The sequence below is a fragment of the Narcine bancroftii genome, chromosome 3 (assembly GCF_036971445.1).
Source record: "Narcine bancroftii isolate sNarBan1 chromosome 3, sNarBan1.hap1, whole genome shotgun sequence".
NCBI classification, from domain to species: Eukaryota; Metazoa; Chordata; class Chondrichthyes; order Torpediniformes; family Narcinidae; genus Narcine; species Narcine bancroftii.
Window position 1 is genome coordinate 185,706,026 of NC_091471.1, and position 22,602 is coordinate 185,728,627.

General features: G+C 39.8%; 1 protein-coding gene across 4 annotated transcripts in view; it reads right to left on the reverse strand.

Annotated features, from left to right (window-relative positions):
• manba (mannosidase, beta A, lysosomal) overlaps nt 1-22,602 on the reverse strand; it is a 131,896-nt gene that overhangs the window by 74,583 nt on the left and 34,711 nt on the right. For all 4 annotated transcript variants that reach the window (XM_069926077.1, XM_069926076.1, XM_069926078.1 and 1 more), the window contains 6 exons: nt 15,860-15,983; nt 14,727-14,905; nt 10,832-10,942; nt 9,963-10,114; nt 5,182-5,299; nt 1,622-1,708 (listed from right to left, as the gene is read on the reverse strand). In XM_069926077.1, the coding sequence (XP_069782178.1) occupies nt 1,622-1,708; nt 5,182-5,299; nt 9,963-10,114; nt 10,832-10,942; nt 14,727-14,905; nt 15,860-15,983 (771 nt within the window). The remainder of the gene's footprint in view (nt 1-1,621; nt 1,709-5,181; nt 5,300-9,962; nt 10,115-10,831; nt 10,943-14,726; nt 14,906-15,859; nt 15,984-22,602) is intronic.

Genomic DNA, 22,602 nt, shown 5'->3' on the forward strand with positions numbered 1-22,602 from the left:
GAGGAAATAAAGGCTCTGGTGAGGCCGCACTTAGAGTTCAAGGTACAGTTTTGGACTCCTTTTTTAAGAAAGGATATGTTGGAAGTTGAAAGAGGGTTCAGAGAAGATTCATAATTATCATTCCTGGAATTAAGGGATTAGCGTATGAGGAATACTTGATGGCTCTTGGACTGTATCCTTTGGAGTTCAGAAGAATGAGGGGGACCTCATAGAAGCATTCTAAATGTTAAAAGGCCTGGACAGAGTAGATGGGAGAAAGTTTTTCCCATGGTAGGGGAGTCTTGGACAAGAGGGCACAACCTCAGGAATGAAAGGATGCCCATTTAAAACAGAGATGCGAAGGTGTGGTGAATTCTGGAATTTTAAGTTATTGGTGTATCTGAATAGAAAGGGCATCAAAAGTTGTGAGAAGGCAGGGAAGTGGTACTGAGTTGGAGAATGAATCAGCTCATGATGGAATGGTGGAGAGGACTGAATAGACCAAATAGCCTGCTTTTTCTCCTATATCTTCTGGATTTACAGTGAATGGTAAGGATCTGAGGGGCATTGTAGAACAGAGGGATCTAAGAGCACTGGTAACTTCAAAGTGGCACCAAAGGTAAATAATGTGGTCAATAAAGTCTTTTGGCCCAATGGCCTTCATCAGTCAGATTATTGAGTTGGGAGGTCACGTTGCAGCTGTATAAGACATTGGTGAGGCCTCACTTCATAGTTCAAATTTATGTTCAAGGTACACACATGAAATCACATACAACCCTGAGATTATTTTTCCTGCGGGCCAAGCGAAATGGCCTGTTTCCATGCCATATGACTATGACTTAGATGAAAATGTAGATGGGTGAGCTAGTAAGTTTGCAGATGGAATCTGTGGACTGTCAAAGGATAGAACAGGATATAAATCAGTTACAGATTTGGAAAGATAAATGGCAATGAGAAAAAATCTACATTTGAAGCACTGGGAATAAGTGTTAATGTGGGTAAAGGAAGGCAAGATGCTACGGGAAAGACAGAAGCTGACCAGAGGAGCAATGGAATAAATGGAACCTGAAGATTAAAAAGCAAGAGTGACGGAGCCAGTAAGTGGGAACAGCAGAGATTGGCTGAAGGTTACTGCAGCTTTGGTTGCATCTCTCACTGCCCATCCTGAGTTGGGAAATGAGAGTCAACAAGGGGGTGGGGGGTGGGATTGTGTGTGTGTGTGTGTGTGTGTGTGTGTGTGTGTGTAGTGGGTGGGTGTGTGTGTGTAATGGGTGGGTGTTTGTGTGTGTGTGTGTGTATGTTGTCCAAATCATCCATTCCAGAGTATTGCATGTGTGAAAGATGGTGTCTACCATGGGCCAGCAAACAGAGTTGAGACAAGGGAACAAGGCTGAAAGAATGGATCTTTGAGGGAAGTTGGGTGGAATGCTCATCCTCCAACAAAATGGCATCCCTCTGACACTGGGCAACAGTGTTGTGATCACAACACCATTGCAAACTGCAAAGGGCTTGTATAAAATTACAGGGAAAAAAAAGTTGCATCTTCTGCAAATCTAGAGATTATAAAATAAAGTTAAACAATAAAATCATCACATTACCAAATAATATATAAATTGGGGATAAAAATAATTTTACCACTGACCTGGTGAATAATTTCTGCCTTGACAGAATCAACAAAGCTTTTGTCAGTAGGATAAAGTGCACAAGCAAACATGAAATCTTGCCAAATCTAAAAAAGAACATGGAGAGAATGACAGAGGACTGGTTAATCACCTTTCATTAACTCTGTGGTCAAACACATCTCAGTTAACAAGATTCAGAATCAGTAACTTCAGGAATATCTAGTAATGATCAGAGGATAAATGAGGACTGACTTCCTATCCACTGATCAGGTGTTGCAATACCTAACTCTGGTTTCAAATAAAAGGATTTGTGGAGTGGTCAGATCACAATGATAAACAATAAAGGCCCATTTCAAGACAGGCAACAACCTTCCTCCTTTGGTCATTGTTCAAAAGTGGACAATGTTTAAAAAGTTGATTGCTATTCTTATCTCACAACCTGCTTTGGGAAGTGTCACAGGAGTGACAATGAGGTTGTGACACAAGGATAGGAAACTGGCAATGGGGGCAGCAGCAAGACTGTGGTGGGGGGGGGGATGGTCGGTTTTCCAGCAGAACAACATGAGTCACTGGATCTGTGCCAGTATCAGAGTGTTTCTTTGTTTTATAAATGATGTGAAATCTGCAGATTATTTGCCTGAAGGTCAGATCCGCAGGGATCTGTTCTGGACACCTGTTCTTTGTGACTTTTTTTATAAATTACCTGGATGAAGAACCAGAAGGATGGGTCAGTATGTTTGTAGATAATATGGTTAGAAGAGTTGTGGATAGTGCTGAAGGTTTTTTTTAAATTTTTTATTTTTCACACTATAAACCACATTGATCAAGATACATACATTTTTCTTTTCAAATATATACAGTGTCGTTTTCTCCCCCCCCCCCTTCCCATCCCACCCTCCCTACCTCCCCTCCCATTCATTAAAGTTCAGAATCTAAGATACATTAAACCCGTCAAACAATGTTATCACTCAATAAAAATAAACAAGAAGTTCCACTGAGTCAATTCTTTTCATTTCCTTCTCCTTCTGTCATTTTAGGTGGTAGATGTCCCCGGTAGGTTTTCTCTATTGTGTTTCATGTATGGCTCCCATATTTGTTCAAATATTGTAATATTATTTCTTAAATTATATGTTATTTTTTCTAGTGGAATACATTTATTCATTTCTAGTGGAATACATTTATTCATTTCTATATACCATTGTTGTATTCTCAAGTTATCTTCTAATTTCCAGGCTGACATAATACATTTTTTTGCTACAGCTAGGGCTATCCTAACAAATCTTTTTTGTGCACCATCCAAATCAAGTCCATATTCTTTGTTTTTTATGTTACTTAGGAGTAAGATCTCTGGGTTTTTTGGTATATTGCTTTTTGTGATTTTATTTAATATCTGGTTTAGATCTTCCCAAAATTTTTTCACTTTCTCACATGTCCAAATTGCATGAATTGTTGTTCCCATTTCCTTTTTACAGCGAAAACATCTATCAGATACTGTTGGGTCCCATTTATTTAACTTTTGAGGTGTAATGTATAGCCTGTGTATCCAGTTATATTGTATCATACGTAACCTCGTGTTTATTGTATTTCTCATAGTTCCAGAGCATAACTTCTCCCATGCTTCATTCTTTATCTTTAAATCTTGTTCCCATTTTTGTTTAGTTTTACCATTTGTTTCCTCATTCTCCTTTTCTTGCAGTTTAATATACATATTTGTTATACATTTTTTGATTATCATTGTGTCTGTAATCACATATTCAAAATTACTTCCCTCTGGTAACCTCAAACTGCTTCCCAATTTGTCCTCGTGTTATATGGCGAGCTCTCCACTGGCCACCGTGACAGAGGTGCACCAAAGAAAAGGTACAAGGACTGCCTAAAGAAATCTCTTGGTGCCTGCCACATTGACCACTGCCAGTGGGCTGATATCGCCTCAAACCGTGCATCTTGGCGCCTCACAGTTTGGCGGGCAGCAACCTCCTTTGAAGAAGACCGCAGAGCCCACCTCACTGACAAAAGGCAAAGGAGGAAAAACCCAACACCCAACCCCAACCAACCAATTTTCCCCTGCAGCCGCTGCAACCGTGTCTGCCTGTCCCGCATCGGACTTGTCAGCCACAAACGAGCCTGCAGCTGACGTGGACTTTTACCCCCTCCATAAATCTTCGTCCGCGAAGCCAAGCCAAAGAAGAAGATTATATTTATCCTTCATTTGTTCAAAGGATAGTAATTTACTTCCTGAAAAGCAATTTTCTATTCTTTTGATCCCTTTTTTCTCCCATTCTCTATATAGTGCTGAAGGTTGTCGTAGGTTACAAAAGGATAAAGACAGGAGGCAGAGTTGGGCAGAAAAGTGGCATATGGAGTTCAATCCAGTTAAGTATGAGGTAATGCATTTTGAAAGGTCACACCAGAAGCCTGAGTACAGGGTTAATGGTTGGATACTTAACAGTTTGGAGGAACAATGGATCTTGGGGTCCAAATCCATACAGCTCTCGGTTGCTGCTCAGCTTGATAGGATGGTTAAGAAGGCCTATGGGATGCTAGAGGACTGTATTCAAGAGTTGAGCGGTCACGTTGAACCTCTACAAATCTCTTGTGAGACCAACTTAATATTATGTTGAGTTCTGGTCACCTCATTATAGGAAAGATGTGGAAGCTATGGAGAGGAGATTTACCAGGATGTTTTCTGGATTTTCCTTGGAAAATAATTTTTATGAGGCAAGGTTAGCAGAGCTCAGACTTTTCTCTCTGGAGTGAAGAAGGATGAAAGGTTACTTAATAGATGCCTGCAATGCATTGCCAGGGGTGGTGGTGGAGGCTGAAACATTTGGGCATTTAAGAGACACTTGGACAAGCACATGAACGAAACAAAAATTGATGGATACGAGGTAGGAAGGTTTTCATTTTATTTGGTAGAAATATATAGGTCGGCACTACATCGAATACCAAAGGGCTTATGGTGTGCTGTAATTTTCTATACAAAAAAACTAAAAAGTGCCTTGAATAGGGAAGGAGGGTACATTTCAAGAGGACACAGACAGCCTGTCGTAATGGCGGATGAAGTTTAGTACCAGGACAGAAACAGAGATACATTCTGGGAGGAAGAACAAAGTAATATAATCTAGTGCATAGGAAAGGAAGGGGTGGCATTTTTTTTGAATATTTTGTGGTCAAACAAATATCAAGAATTAACAAATACATAAAATAAATGAAAAAGAATCATTGATACAGGTTGCCTAAACTCCAAAATCAAAACAACCCCATCCCTCCTTCCCCCAAACAAAAACCCCTTGATAAAAAAAGAAATTGAAAGGAAAGAAATATAAAGAAAAAGTGAGTAAGAAAATAGAATGAAGGAAAAGAAAAAAAGATAGAAGAAGAAAAAGGAACTGTCAGGATCTAGAATCCAATTTAGAAAATCCAACCATCTCTTACCTGGATCTCAAAAATGGGAAAGAAGATAGAAATTTCAAAAATAGATCTTAAGTATTCAACCCTACATTGTGTAAATATTGTTTGCCATAGTTGCAAAAGCATCTTCTTCTAGCACACACATAAACAAACCTAGCGATTTTCTTACCATAATCCCCAGTTCATCACACAGTTGATAAAATGCGTCCTGTTCATACACACCTCCCCCCCACACCCTTAGTGCGTTCATGTTAGCATCTATCGCAGACTGCAACAAGTTCTTCAATCTGTTGGTTACACAACAAGCAACTATTAGGATGTGGTAAATAAGTCGCCATAAATACAGTAAAATCCCTGGTATCTGGAATTCAAGCAACTGGCAAAAAAAACAAGAAGCTAAACAAATAATAAAAATGTAAATAAAAGTTTACATTGTAGAAGTAAATGTTCTCCAAAGCAATACACAAACCCATGGTGAAGATTGGAGCAGACATTCAGCTGGCATTGTGCCGCAACCGCAGGGGCTGTTAATAAATAATGAAAAGCCGGTTGATGCCAGTTGCTGCTGGTGTGACTCTCCCAAAGTGTCTCCCTATCCCTGCCAGTTAAGAGTCTATATCTTTATTAGTATATTATTGTATATTAGTATGGCTTTATCTGTAATCTTAGAGGAGGGGTTAATTATGACGGCAGCATGGTCAGTGTAAGTGGTTCCAGGAGATTGGAAGGTGCAAATGTAGTTTTGCTGTACAAGAAAGTTGGGGAAGGTTGCAAATGTGGTTCTGCTGTACAAGAAAGGTGGGGAAGGTTGCAAATGTGGTTCTGCTGTACAAGAAAGGTGGGGAAGGTTGCAAATGTGGTTCTGCTGTACAAGAAAGGTGGGGAAGGCTGCAAATGTGGTTCTGCTGTACAAGAAAGGTGGGGAAGGTTGCAAATGTGGTTCTGCTGTACAAGAAAGGTGGGGAAGGCTGCAAATGTGGTTCTGCTGTACAAGAAAGGTGGGGAAGGTTGCAAATGTGGTTCTGCTGTACAAGAAAGGTGGGGAAGGCTGCAAATGTGGTTCTGCTGTACAAGAAAGGTGGGGAAGGTTGCAAATGTGGTTCTGCTGTACAAGAAAGGTGGGGAAGGTTGCAAATGTGGTTCTGCTGTACAAGAAAGGTGGGAAACAGAAAAAAGGAAACTCTAGACCTATAAGTCTGACGTCAGTGGATAGGAAGATATTAGAGTCAATCCTCAAGGATAAAGCTATGAAATACCTGGAAATGCATGACAGGATAGGTCCTAGTCAACATGACTTTTTAAAGGGTAGATCCTGCCTGACCAACCTATTAAGAGTTTTTTGAAGACAAAGGGGAGGTTTCAAAAGGCTTTCGATAAGGTGCCACATGTTAGGCTGCTAAATAACATGAGGGCTCATAGAATTACAGGGACGCTATTAGACTGGATAGAAAATTGGCTGATAGGTAGAAAGCAAAGGGTTGAAATTAAGGGATCCCGTTCAGGATGGTTGCCTGTAGCAAGCGGTGTTCCGCAGGGGTTGGTCTTGGGGTCGCTGCTGTTTACAATTTATAATAACGACTTGAATTGTAGAATGAATGGTTTTGTGGCCAAATTTGCAGATGACACCAAGATAGGTGGCGGAACAGGAAATGTTGTAGAAACCATAAAATAGCAGAGGGATATAGAAAGATTGGGAGACTGAACAAAAATATGGCAGATGAAGTACAATGTTGAGAAGTGTTCGGTTCTACATTTTGGCAGTGGAAAAAAACAGGCAGAGAACTATTTGGATGGGGAGAAAATTCAATCATATGAGGTGCAAAGAGACCTGGGTGTCCTTGTGCAGAGTAATCTAAAAGTTAACACCCAGGTGGGATTGGTACTGAAGAAGGCAAATGCATTCATTTCAAGAGGAATAGTGTATAAGAATAGAGAGGTGTTAATGAGACTCTATGGGGCACTGGTGAGACCCCATTTGGAGTACTGTGTACAGTTTTGGGCCCCCTTAGAAAGGATGTGATGTTGATGGAGAGGGTGCAGAGGAAATTTACTAGGTTGATTCCTGGAATGCAGGGGCTGGCGTACGAGGAGCGTTTGCCAACTCTTGGGTTGTATTTGATGGAGTATAGGAAAATGAGGGGGGAATCTCACAGAGACATTTCAAATATTGAAAGGTTTTGACAGAATGAATTCAGATAAAATGGTTCCTTTGATGGGTGAATCAAGGACGGGGGGGGGGGGTCATTGTCTTAAATTAGAAGTTATCCAATTAAAACAGAGGAGGAAGAATTTCTTTAGTCAGAGGGTCATGAATCTGTGAAACTCACTGCTGCACAAAGCAGTGGAGGCCAGATCACTGGGAGTATTTAAACAGGAAATGGATAAGTATCTCATTAGCAAGGGTAGCAAGGCATATGAGGAAAAAGGCTGGAAATTGGAATTAGGTGTGAGCATAGTTTAACTTAGTGTAGAGTCATGGAACACACTCAATGGGCCTAGTGGCCTGCTTCTGTTCCTTTATCTTGTGATCTTGGTAAAACATGTGTTTGGTAGAGATATGATTTTACCTGAAATGACTAAATTTGAGACTTTTCTTATGAAGGTACCAGAGAAGGGTTATATTTCATTTATGTATCAAATATTACAGGATGGTATGAATAAAAATGGTTGGGATAAATCCAAAGGTAAATGGGAAATGGATATCGGTTTTATTTTTTCCGAGGATGATTGGTTAGATATTTGTTATGATAGTGTAACTAGACTGGTTAATGCACGCTATGCAATGATTAATTATAATTTTTTACATCAGTTATACTTAACACCTGAAAAACTAAAAAAGTATGGTTTTCATGAATCAGATTTGTGTTTTAGATGTGGTAACTCTGTTGGAACTTTTTTCCATGCGGTTTGGTCATGTATATATATATACAATCTTTTTGGAAGAAAATTCAATTGTTTCTAGAATACCTGTATAAGATTAAAATATCTTTAAATTCGACAGTATTTTTATTGGGTAGTTTGCAACCTCTGAATGGTTTGGGATTAGATAAATTTCAACTTGCTTTTGTATATTTAGCTTTATCTGTAGCGGAAAAAATGTATTGCTAGTACGTGGAAAGATACGAATATGATTGATATTAATAGATGGCATAATGAGATGAAATATTGTTTAATAATGGAAAAAATTACATATGTTTCACGTGATAACTATAGTTTATTTATTAATAAGTGGTTGCTATATTCAGAATATTTACATTTTGATTTACATTGATTAGAACTTAATATGTATGCTTAATTTTTTTCTTTTCTTTATGGCTCTCCTTAGGAGAGTTGGCTGAGGGGGGGGGTTCTTTTTTTTAATTCTTTCTTTTTTTTACATATATATAAAATATAACATTCATGTTTATGGCTTATTGTTGTATATGTTATTTACTCTCTGTATTTTGAACGAATAAATAAAGTTTTTAAAAAAATCTCGTGATCTTGTGAGATGCACATCTATATATAAAATAACTAGGCTCAAAACAGAACGTTAACTTCAGACACTGTGCTCAACTCTACATATTTTGAGAGACACAGGAAACTGCAAATGTTGGAATCTGGAGAAAAAAAAAATCAATTTGCTGAAACTCAACATGTCGAATAGCGGACAAAAAAAGAACAGTCAACAACTCTGACCAGAACCCTTCATGCTGAGCTCCTCTAGTTCATGGATCACACACATCTGCTCCTTCGGAAGGACCTTGTCAAACAGCTATGAGGATAATATCCACTTCCCTACCCATATGGGCCATCAGACTTCGAGATAGACTCATGAATAGAGCGATACATATTGAGTAACAGCAGTTTAGTTTCAATTGAACATTGTGTCATTGTGTCCAGTTCAGACATAGCCCAAAGGGCCTATCCCTGGGCTGTACTGTTCTGTTGGATTTATCCTGAATTAATGACTCAAACTTTCTGTTGGCCATAGGTTCAAGGGATAGATGTTATGAAGAACCTTCTGTTAAAAGGCTGGAATAAAACAAAAGTCTGCTGACACTGTTATTGTATGAAAAACAGTCTTAAGCACACACACCACATGACCCCACCTCACCAACTTTCCCTATGTCTTCTTTCCTCTAACTCTTTCTCTGTCTCATTTCCCCAGGTCTGTATTCACAGACCCAAAAACAACCCCCTCCCCCAATCAAATATCACCTTTCTTCTCTCCAGTCTTCCCTCCAATTCCAAATAACACCTTTTGTCCTCCCCCTGCCCATTCTTCCCTTCTCCTTAGGCTTTTATCCTGGTTTTTATTCATACCTTGAAGAAGGGCTCAGGTCTTATATAATGTTGATTATATATCTTTATCTCCAATATATGGTACAAGACTGCTGAGTTCCTCCAGCATTCCTGTGTTTTTACGTTACAAGCTGAAAACCCACTCCATGTGTCCCAGTGCAGCCACCAGGGTTAACCAGCATTGAACTCCAGTTGCCTTACCTAAAAGCATGTTGTCTTTGTCAACAGTGAGGAGGGTTGTGAGAAGAAGACATTGAAAATTCATTAAGGCTAAAAATGTTGGCTTCTCCAGAGATCCATCCATTGCTGGAATGCCAAAGCCTAATTTTGACCTCAGGCAAAGCTTGGCAACCTCGCCGAAGCCCAGCAGGATTTTAACCTCTGACTATGCCTGCTCTGCAGCCTCTTATTATGAACAAAGGACCACGTTTTCATTCTCTGACTACTTCCATTAACCCATCAACCAGATGGCCTCACTTAGGGCAGCTCCAGCCTTGAGCCCTCAGACCTTCCCCAAGTTCTACTCACACAAGCTTGCTCTTATTTTCTTTTTTTCCAGTTCCTCAGCCTGAAATCTTAGCTGTGTTTCTCTCTTCAGAGATGCTGCCTGACCTGCTGAATGCCACCGGCATTCACTGATTTTAAATTAGAACCTTTAAGACTTACACGTTAAATGTCACTCTATCCAAAAAGGCATCTGCAGGAATCCAGTTTGAACCTTTGATGAATATTGGGAGCCCATTTATTTTAAAATAAAAGCTTAATCCAGGAGATCCTGGGACAGGTTCTTGTATCAGCTCCACAGTTCTGAAATATATCTAGCGGACACAAATGGAAAAGTTTCAATGAGTGCAAAAAGAGAATAAAGTAAACATCAAAGATAGCATCAGTATATAAGCGATGTGATTTCAATCTCGTGCTCTGCATGTAGAAGGTGTAGGAACTGCGCCCTCCACCACCATTACAATTCGAATCAGATTCCAGTGATGTGAAAGGGATTTGAAAATATTTAACAGGGGTGGACTCCCCTTCTGTGCTTGACACCTAATATAGGCACTAATGTTCACTAAATACATAAAACAAAACTACTGATGTTCTGTTCACATTCCAATCAAGAGTATGATTTGGGAATTGTTTCTCATCATCTTAAAGGCAATGAAATTAGAATGTCAATAACGAGTTTATTTACTGGATAACCAAATATTATCTAAAATGGTTTCACACCAGTGGAAACAGAGAATGTGACACAAAATGTTGCCACACTCTAGCACTATCTTATTTCTTTACACTCTGACGTACTGGAACACTACACACTGCACTTGTTTTGTTATTGCACCATGTACTGCACTGAAGTATGGGTTGACCTGTCTGGATAGTATAGAAAACTAAGCTTTATGCTGCATTTTGGTACACATGACAATAAGCAATTCAATTCAATTGAGACAGAGATTATATTCAAACATTTGCAAATCCTCACTCAACAGACCATTCAATCTTTTAAAAATAAAATAAAGCTTCAGTTAATATTTACTGACCATGATAGACCTTTCAATGCGATACGCTCCTCTGACAGTGACAGCTACAGTCATGTTGTAACCAGTTTGATTGCCGTGACCGTGAGGCCACCATGGATCAATCGAAGCACTCTGGAAAAGCATGTGTAGTGAGCAGATTGTTACCTTGTAATATGCACGTGCTAATCACAATAAATGCACAAATTACAGCAACAAATCTAACACTGAGACCTGAGCTAAGCAAACACTTCCACAAGAAGAAAGGATAGCATCAGCATTTGGCTTGACCAGTCCTGCCCAAACTTTTTGAGCCAAGAAATATTCTTGGAAATTTGTTCACAATCGACTTTATCCGAACAGAGAAATAGAGCATTCAGCTCAGCTGTCTGAAATCGCTACACCCCCTCTCAAGTCTCTTTCCACCTCTGCCAGTAATTCCTCTGACTCTGTTTCTCCTATTGAACACTTCTTGATTATGCTGCACATTCATCTGCACATATGACTGCATTTTTTTTAATAAAAAAAATAAAATTTACACTGTATGTTTTATTTGACAAACTATAACAGGGATATAGGGCATGTAAGAGCCAAAATGTGCATACTTATCTTGTTAATCGGTGTCCCGGGCTCCATAGACTGAACACAGCCATCTTTATTCCTGCGTCAATGCACAAGTCTTTGGTTGCCACATGCACTGTGGGTTTGTATATTGAAGTTCAGTTGGCGCATGTGTGGTGGGTCCACGTATTGGTGATCGGTTGGCTCATGCGCAGGAGTTAAGCGCCCTGACAAAATTAAATTTGCGCCCTTAACTCTTGCACATGCGCCAACCGAATGCCAATATGCAAATCCATCGCGCATGCACCAAAGACTTGCGCATTCAGACAGGAATCATGATGCCCACGTCCAGCCTATGGACCCCAGAATGCTGACTAACAAGTACATACATTTTGACTCTTACATGCCCTGTATCTCTGCTATAGATTATCAAATACAACATAAACTGTGTAAATTTTATATTTTATTCTTATATATATTTTTTTAAATCTGTGCTTGTGCAAAATTCAGATTTACATCCATTTTGAGATATGACCGATCCCTCGCTCCTGATTACGGTCATAAGTCAGGGAGTACCTGTATGTGATCTCTATTTTTCCAATTCCCAAGGAGTTGAAATTATTTTTCCCACAGCAATTACAAATTTTATGATGGAGAGAGAAGGATATTTATTTTTATATTTGCATATACGTACTCCATATCTATTGTTTGAACGCGTGTTAAATCTAGATGTGTGGGTACATATTTTTACACCGAGGCCCAGAGAATACTTTATTTTTTAATTTAGACATACTGCATGGTAACAAGCAATTTTGGCCCACGAGTCCTTGCCGCTCAATTTATACCCAATTAGCTTACACTGGTACATTTCGAACAGTGGGAGGAATCCAGAGCACCGGGGAAAACTCACGCAGACATGGGGAGAACGTACAGACTCCTTACAGACGGCACAGGATTCGAACCCCAGTCACGATCGCTGGCACTGTAAATGTGTTCCACTAAATGCTAAGCCAATCGTGTCTCCCTACGGGTGGTACCGGTACAATTGAATGATTATAACCTTGAACTTGAGAGTTTACCTTTATTTTAGAGGTCATTATTTAGCTTTACAATTGATCTGATATCATTTGAAAAACCAGTAGTTAATGCCCCTAGTGGCACCCCTCCTAAGGAGCAACATGACCCAACTGGTTCCCCCAGAGTCCCAGCCCTGCAAGGTGAATGGATCCTAATTCTGGACCCATTGCAACTCAAAATGAATGTTATGGCGACAGAATTTCTGGTGGCTCCCCAAGCCACAATCAGAGTGAAAAATAAAACATTAAAAAAATAAAACACAGAATTCTCAGTGGAACAGACGTTGCTAGCAAGTTTCTCCCTCAGGCAATGAAACATAATGTGATCCTTTTGATTCATCTGCTGTGCAGATCCTACAAACATTGCCATGGACTGTGTACACTTGTACCTTCTCTGCAGAACAACTTCAACAATGAAGATCACAGCCCCATCCCTGAAACTCAAAGTTCTTTACTGTGACAGAGTCAGATCGAAAAGACATCAATTACAGGAAAAGAATCATTATCCTAAAACCAGAAAGGTGGTGAGGTTGACCATGTTATGACACATCCCAGATGTCATGTAATGTGGAAACAGTAATTATCTTGGCTACCAAAATGCTGAAGTAGCCCAGCCAGTCTTTCAGCATCCACAGAACACAAAGATATTGCTGACATTTCAGGTCTGAGCGAAGGGCTCAGCCCCGAAATGCTTATGAAGGATTATCAAGGAATAAGCAGAATAAATTTAAAAAAAACAGGAAATCTCAGAATAGAGACAGTGCTGGCTGGGGGAGGAACCCAGACCAACAAAAGGTATTAATTGGATAAGAAGGTGAGAATTGATCATGTCTATGTGAAAGGAGACAGGGAAAAGGGAGAGATAGAACTGGGGGAAGGTGATGGTGGGGTATGGGGGGGGGGGGGGGGCGCGAGTATTAATGAAAGCCAGAGAAGTCATTATTCATGCCATCCGATTGGAGGGTGCACAGTCAGAAGATGAGATGTTGTTCCTCCAATTTGTTGGTAGTCTCAGTCTGGCAGTGCATGTGACCATGAACAGACATGTCAGCAAGGGAGTAGGATGGGAAATTGAAATTGATGGCCACTGGGAAATCTACGCTTTTGTGGTAGACAGAACTGAGGAGCTCAACAAAGTGATCTCCCAGTCTACACCCAGTCTCTCCAATGTAGAGGAGACCACAAAGGGAGCACCGGATATGGAAGATGACCCCTGAAGATTCACAAGTGAAATATTGCTTCACTTGGAAGGTCTGCTTGGGACTCTGAAGGTGGTGTGGATGCAAATGGAGCATCTCCTGCAGTCACAGGGGTAGGTTTCAAGGGGATGATTGGTGAAGAGGGAGGAGTGGACAAGGAAGTTCTCCTGAAGTCACAGGGGTAGGTACAAGGGGACAATTGGTGGGGATAGATGAGTGGACTAGGTGGTCTGCCACAATAGTGTGGATCTCCCAGTAGTTAACCATTTCAATTCCCCATCCCATTCCCTTGCTGACATGTCTATCCATGGTCTCATGCACTGCCAGACTGAGACCACCCGGAAACTGGAGAAACCACACCTCATCTTCCGACTGGGCACCCTCCAACCTGATGGCATTAGTACCAAACATCTCTGGCTTTCAATAAACCCCTCCCCTTTCACTTCTTCCCCATCATCTTCCCCCAGCTCTGTCTCCTTTCACACAGACATGATCAATTCTCACCTCTTCCTTCCTCATACCCAATGAACACCTTTTGTTGCTCTGGACTCCTTTCCCAGCCAGAACTGTTTCTGTTCTGAGATTTCCTGTTTTTTTTTTTTGATTATTCTGCTTATTCCTTGAAGAAGGGTTCAGGCCCAAAATGTCAGCAATATATCTTTGTCCCTTCTGGACACCAAAAAGCCGGTTGAGTTCCCCAATGTTTTGGTGTAGTTTTACTACAATCACAGTGTCTACAGACTTTTGTGTTTCTCTATCCTGACTGCCACCACCCTACAACCATTTCTTCAGAGATTAATGATGAGATTTAACACAATTAATGATAAGATTATATTAATATACATTGCTCAATGTAAATATGCATCAAAGTTTTTACTTGCATGCAAACAGGTATTTTGATTTTAAAAAAGTGAATTAAAAAGAGACAAAAGATAGACAATAAATATTCAGAGTAATCCTAGAGCAAGGAAAAGTGACTTTGCAATTGTGCAGAGTCCTTATATGGTCCCTGATTTGTGTAACAAGGGGAGGTCTAAGACCCTGACAGCTGCTGATTCATGTAGCTGATAATAGACATTCCACCTGATTAATGTTGAGTCTAACTTTATTTCTGCTGTCTTCTGCCTTACTGAGAACTATGTTGTATGATTGGTGTGTGTTTAGAGATGGAATGCTGGCAGTCAATTCTCCTTCTATCAACTCAGCGGAAACAATATCGTAAAAACTCTCGATTTCCACAGACCACTTTCGGCTTGATTTATCTACAGACAAAAACAAATACATTTCTTCACATTAGAGGATGTGTCTCTTTATGTAATAATTCAACAACATTTATTCACAACAAGGTTCATTTTCTCATTTAGCTTTTGGCATGTTTCCATTGTATTGGTAGCTCTTTGGATCCCAGTGGATTTGGCTCAGTTTCCACAGCTCAGGAACGGAAGGAAACAAAATATGGAACGAGAGACCAGTGCTTCCCACATCGTCAGAACTCTATCATCAGTGCATGGCAACAAGGTCATTCAAAATCATAATATGATTACATAAAATTGGCTTAGTTTTATGAAGGGAGCATTATGTTTGACAAATAGATCTTTACTGAGAATGTGATTAACACAATGTAATTATAAAAGGGTAAACAGTGATCTCTCTTCCAGTAGATGAATTTTACAAAGACACTTAATTAGGAACCATATCAAATGACACATAAAACAAAGCCCTTCCAGGTTAAAGGTAACACATCAACATGGAGAGAGTACGAGTTAAATGACAGAATGTCAGCTCTTTCAATCTGCCTCCAGGTGTTCACAAGATGGACTTTGGAAGGGCAGTAACATTGTCAGTGGTTTTCTCCATAGTCAAGTTTAACACACTGGCAGCCTTCTAGTGTTCTTATTTTGTGCATGGTAATTTGAATCAAAATTTTTAAAGTTATTTTTTAATTTTAGAGAAACAGCATGGTTACAGGCCCTATCAGCCCACAAGCCCTTGCCATCCAAATACACCAACCAACCTAAAAGCCCCCTACATTTTTGGAGAGTGGAAGGAAACCCATCAGACACGGGGAGAACGTACAAACTCCTTACAAACAGCAGAGGAATCAAACCAGGGTCACTGTCACTGTAATAGTGTTGTGTAACCTGTATGCGAACCACAAATAGCTTAATTAAATTAAAAAACTATCTTCAGTCTTTCAGAAACTGGTAAAGTCATACCATAAACCGAGGTCGCTGTGAGATACGTCAAGTGGCAGATGTTGTACATCTCAATCCTTATATCTTTCCAAATCCCTTGGGTAGGAAAGGATGGGCCCCAGTCCCAGCTGAAGGAGCACTGTTCCTGAGAAAGAGGCAAGAAATGTAATGTAAAATTATCAGTATTCACCTCACTGCAGCTCCTTGACCCAGTCATATTCTCCCCACGTATGCTCATTAGAACACAGTGCAGCACAGGAACGATCCCTTCAGCCTACAATGTCTGTGCTATTGTCAAATTAATCTAAATCTCTTCAGCCTGCACATGTACTTGGTTACAGTAACCTACCTGGTTAACTGATGCCCTTTGTTACAGTAACCCAACTAATTAACTAATGCCTTTTCTTTTAAAACAGTACAAACTGTCGAAGAATGAGAGGAGATTTGATAGATGTATACAAAATTATAAAGACCATAGATAGAATTAAAACAAAATGCAAGTATGCTTTTTCCACTATGTTTAGATGAGATACAAACCAAAGAACATTGGTTAAGGGTGAAAGGAGAGAAGATTAGGGGCAACATTAGGGGGAATTTCTTAACATAAAGAGTGGTGGGAGTATGGAACAAGTTGCTAGCTGGTGGTGAATGTGGTTTCTATTTTAACATTTAAGAAAAATTTGGACAAGTGCATGGATGGGAGAGTTGTGGAGGGTTATGGACTGGGTGCAGTCAGTGAGACCAGGCAGAATAGTTCAGCCCAGATTAGAATAGCTGAAGGGCCTGTTTCTATGTTATAATGTTCCATGGCCTGTATCTCTTCATTCCCTTCCTGTTCATGTACTGTTTAAATATTTCTTAAATATCACCATTCTATCTACTTAAACTGTTGCTCTCTAATATTAGACATCTTTGTCCTGGGAAAAATAAACAGTCTAACATACAGTATCTATGCTTCCCATCATTTATAAACATGTACCCTATTGCCTCTATTGCTCCACAGAAAACAATCAAAGTTCGTCCAATCTCTAATCTAGGCAACTTCCTGATGATACTCTTCTTCAACTTCTCCAAAGCCTCGACATCCTTCCTGTAATGCAGCGACCAGAACTTTACACAATACTCCAACTCTGGCACAACTAAAGACACAGGTAGCTGCAACGTGACTTCACAACTGTGTACTCAATGCTTAACTGATGGAAGGCAAGCATGTGTTGCCACCTTTAGAGAGCTATGGACTTGTACCTCAAGATCTCTCACCACATCAATGTTCCTAAAGGTCCTGGCCATGACTCTGTACACCTCACATTTTCCCAAATTAAACTCCATCTGCCATTTCTGCAGCCAAATTTCCAACTGGTAAATGGTAAAAGGTGTGTTATTGTGACAGTAAAAAGTTGAGTTTCAGAGATATAACAAGTGGCCACAATTCAGAAACCACAGCATGTTACTTATTTTGGGATGTTACTGAGGGAAGCAACAAGACCTGGGAGGGTGTGGGGGGTGGGGGTGGGGCTCTCATCCTATGTTAGCTCCAACAGCCAAGATAACATAACATAACAATTTACAGCACGGAAACAGGCCATTAGGCCCTTCTAGTCCGCACTGAACCAAACACCCCTCTCTAGTCCCACCTCCCTGCACAATGCCATTAACCCTCCATCTTCTTCTCATCCATATACCTGTACAACCTTTTCTTAAATAATACAATTGACTCCGCCGCCACTATTTCTCTCGGAAGCTCATTCCACACGGCTACCATTCTCTGAGTAAAGAAGTTCACCCTCATGTTACCTCTAAACCTCTGCCCCTTAATTCTTAACTCATGTCCTCTTGTTTTAATCTTTCCTCCTCTTAACAGAAATAGTCTATCCACATCCACTCTGTCTATCCCTTTCATAATCTTAAATACTTCTATCAAATCCCCTCTCAACCTTCTACGCTCCAAAGAATAAAGACCTAATCTGTCCAATCTCTCCCTATACTCTAGATGCTTAAACCCAGGTAACATTCTGCTAAACCTTCTCTGCACTCTCTCCACTCTGTTTATATCCTTCCTATAATTAGGCGACCAGAACTGCACACAGAACTCCAAATTAGGCCACACCAACATCTTATACAATCTCAACATCACCTCCCAACTCCTATATTCCATGCAATGATTGATAAAGGCCAGCATACTAGAAGCCTTCTTCACCACCCTATTCACGTGAGTTTCTACCCTCAGGGAACGATGTACCGTTACTCCCAAATCTTTCTGCTCTTCTGTATTCATCAATGCTCTCCCATTTACCACGTATGTCCTGTTCTGATTCTTCTTACCAAAATGAAGCACCTCACACTTATCAGCATTAAATTCCATCTGCCATTTTTCAGCCCACTTTTCTAAGCAGCCCAAATCCCTCTGCAATCCTTGAAAACCCTCATTATCCACTATTCCACCCATCTTAGTATCGTCTGTATATTTACTAATCCAATTCACCACCCCATCATCCAGATCATTAATGTGTATAACGAACAACAATGGGCCCAATACAGATCCCTGAGGCACACCACTGGTCACCGGCCTCCAACCTGACATGCAATTATCCACTACCACTCTCTGGTCTCTCCCTTTCAGCCAATGTTCAATCCATTTGACTATCTCAAAATTTATACCTAAAGACTGGCCCTTCCTAACTAACCTTCCATGTGGTACCTTATTGAAGGCCTTACTGAAGTCCACATAGACAACATCCACTGCGCTACCCTCATTCACATTCCTAGTCACCTCTTCAAAAAATTCAATCAGATTGGTCAAACATGACCTTCCTCCCACAAATCCATGTTGAGTGCTCCTGATCAGACCCTGTCTATCCAGATGTTTATAAGTACTATCTCTAAGAATTTTCTCCATTAATTTACCTACCACAGACGTCAAACTTACAGGCCGATAGTTGCCAGGCTTCCTCCTTGAACCCTTTTTAAATAACGGAACCACATGCGCAATGCGCCAATCCTCCGGCACTATCCCCATATCTAATGACATTTGGAAAATTACCGCCAGAGCCTCTGCTATTTCCTCCTTCACTTCTCTCAATGTCCTGGGGAAGATCCCGTCTGGTCCCGGAGACTTATCCACCTTTATATTCTTCAAAAGCCCTAAAACTACATCTTTTGTAATCTCTATATTCCCCATATTTACCCAATTTGCTTTTTTTATCTCACATCTCCCAATATCCTTCTCCTTAGTGAATACCGAAGAAAAGAAACTGTTCAATATCTCCCCCATTTCTCTAGGCTCCACACACAGTTTTCCGCTCTGATTTTCTAAGGGACCAATTTTGTCTCTAGCTTTCCTTTTACCATTAACATATTTGTAGAACTCTTTTGGATTAGTTTTCACCCTGCTTGCCATAGTTTCCTCGTACCTTCTTTTAGCTTTCCTAATTCCTCTCTTAAGATTCCTCTTACATTCAATGTATCTTTCAAACATCTCCTTAACTCCATGCTTCTTATATCTAATGTACGCCTCCCTTTTTCTTCGAACCAAGTTTCCAATATTCCTTGAAAACCACGGCTCTCAAACCTTTTGCCCCTCCTTTTAACCTAACAGAAACATAAAGCTTTTGCACTCTCAAATTCTGATCTTTAAAAGACTTCCATCTCTCTACTACATCCTGCCCATAAAACAAATTGTCCCAAATGCACACCCTGCAAGTCCTTTCGCATCTCCTCAAATCTAGCTTTTCCCCAATCAAAAACCTCAACCCTTGGCCCTGACTTCTTCAAGATTACATTGCCTTCCACACTGTTGATATTTTCCAGGAAGTACGGACCTTTTGTATATAGTTATGAAAGAATTTCCCAAACCCAGCAGGGACTTCCAGATCTGCATATATAAATGGCTAGAATCATCAAGAAAAGATTATTCAGAATTGTGAAGCAAATATTGCAGGCTTCAAACTGTACATATGGAGTCTTCAACATTTAGCTCCATGTTTTAACCCACTGCAAAAATAAAGCAAATTGTGCCATCATCACTATGGGTCTACAATCACCCCATCAGAAAGGCCTCTGGGCCCTCCACTTGTTAAACCTAGGGTTGTTCAGTCCCCCTCAACCAACTCTCCTCTGCTTGGCAACTTCTCCTTTGGCTTCTCCCTCTTCCTCCAGATTCAGGGTGTAGCTGTGGGCACAAGGATGGGTCCCAGCTACATCTACCTGTTTGTCAGGTATGTGGAGTGGTTCCTGTTCAAACTGTACTCTGATACCACTCCCATCTCTGGATTGGTGTGATTTCTGTACCCATGCAGAACTCAACAATTTATATCACTGCCATCTTTCATCCAGCCCTTAAACTTACCTGGACTGTTTCTGACACCTCTCTCCCCTCCTTGGACTGCTCTGTCTCCATTTCAGATAGATATTAATTACAAACTTACCAACTCCCACTGCTACATGGACTACACATCTTCCTACCCTATCCCTTGTAAGGATCCGAATTCCTCCATTTCTGGAAGAGACCATCCTCTCAGGACATCCAAAATTACCTTTCTTTTGAGGAACGTGGCCTCGACCACCATTATCCTTTTACCTTTACTGCCAACTTCAAGATGATGGCGCCGCCAGCCATATCTTCCAATTCCCACCTATTTCTGCATTTTTCAAGGATCAGTGTCTCTGTGACTCTCTCATCCACTCTTGCTCCCCATCCACCTACCTTTTCATTATTTTTGGCACCTCCTGCTGTAACTGCAGAAGTGCAAACCTTACCCCACATCTCCCTCCTCACCTCCATCCGGGGCCACAAAAAGGCCTTCCCGGTGAGGCAGACACATTGTCCAACCTAATCAAAGGGGTGTAGCAACTGTGTCACAGTGCAAAATGAAGAACGAGAAAATGACCAGATGTCATCGAGTCGAAGTTCAGTAAAAGTGACTCAAATATGATGGAAGTACAAGAACAACAGAATGTGAATAAACAGAATATTATGAAGGTTTATGAAAAGGGTAAACTTATAAAGGAGAAGCTGAAAATTTTGGAGTCTGAAGTTAAGGAAGAAATTATTGAAACGAAGGTAAATTCTCAAAAAATTGATAAGATGGAAAATTTCAGTAGGAGAAACAACTTTAAGATTGTTGGCTTAGAGGAAGAAGAAAAACACGACATGATTCAGTTTCTCCAAGGATGGATACCTCAGGTTCTGGGGGGGGTAAATCAATTTGAAGGTCCAATTGAAGTTGAAATTGAAAAAGCCCTCAGACCACGACTGCAATCAAATGAGAAACCTTGCTCTAGAGTAAATAAATGTTCAAAATATCGAGAGAAGGAAAAGATTCTAGCCTTAGCAGCAAAAAAAGTAAGAATAAAGAAAAGTCCACTTGAATATCATTGTTCAAAGGTTTTCTTTTACCTGGATATTACGGCACAGCTGCTGACGAAGAGGAGACAGTTTAATGAAGTCAAGAGAAGTCTTTGGGAAAAGGATACAAGTTTACATTACATTATCCAGCATCAATGAAGATTGTATTATTGGACGGAAAAAATAATTTTTTTTATGGATTACAGACATCAGATTTTGTGGAAACTTTACCTTCTAATAAGCCGAGTAAATGTGAAGGAATAATTTGCAGTGAGACAATGGACTATCAAATTAGAGACTTTGTTTTGATGTAATACCTGGGAGGTGAAGGGTGCCGGAGTCCATTGGCTGCTGTTCATGGGCTTGTTTGTGGCAATGACCCACATCCCATATAGAGGGGGATGATGCTTTTTTCTTTAGTGCCAATGATGGGAGGGGTTGGTTCTACTATCATATATCATGAATGGAGTTGCATGGATGTTTTATTTTACTTTAGAGAATTGATTCAATATTGAATTCAAATTGAATGTTGGAGAGATGTGAGATTTTTAATGGATGATTACTTAGGATTATTGTTATATTGGAATTTAACATTAGAATTGTTTTAAAATATGAGGTCTAACTGAAATTGAAAAATACATAGAGCTCTTAGACCACGGCTGTAATTAAATTAGATTTGGTGGAAACTTTTTCTTTTAATAGGCTGAGTAAATGAGAAAGAATTATTTGGAATGGGGCAATGGACTAGTAAATTAGAGACTTTGTTCTGATATAATAGTTGGGAGCTGAAAGGTACTGAAGTTCGTCGGCCGCTGTTTAAGGGCTTGTTTGTGGCAATGAGTCACATCTTGTATGACAGAGGGGGGTGGCGTTATATTCTTTAATATCATAGAGAGAGTTTTATTATTATTAAATAATGTTTATGAATGGAGTTAAATCGATTACATTGATGTTTTATTTTAATTTAGAGAATTGATTTAACATGGAATTTAACTTGGATGATGTAAGTGATGAGATTCTTAATAGATATATGATTAATTAAGAGTAATATTAGATATATTAAAATTTAAGATTTAGAATTGATTTAAAAATTAAGATTTACATATTTGGATATGTTATAAATGTGTTAGTCTATGTAATCACTAAAAAAAAATCCACTTTTTTTTCTTTTGTGCTTTCTTCCTTTCTTTTTGGAGGGAGGGGGATAAAACAAAATTATGTATTATGCATTGCTTCTATTGTAATGTTTTTTTTGTAATTCTTTATTTATCGCACTATGAACCATATCAACCAATATATTTACAGATGCATCTCTTTAAATATTCAGTGACATTTTCTCTTTTTTTTCCCCATCCCTCCCTTCCCCCTTCCCACCCCCCTCCAAAAACAGTAAATATTGAACATATAAAATACAATAAAA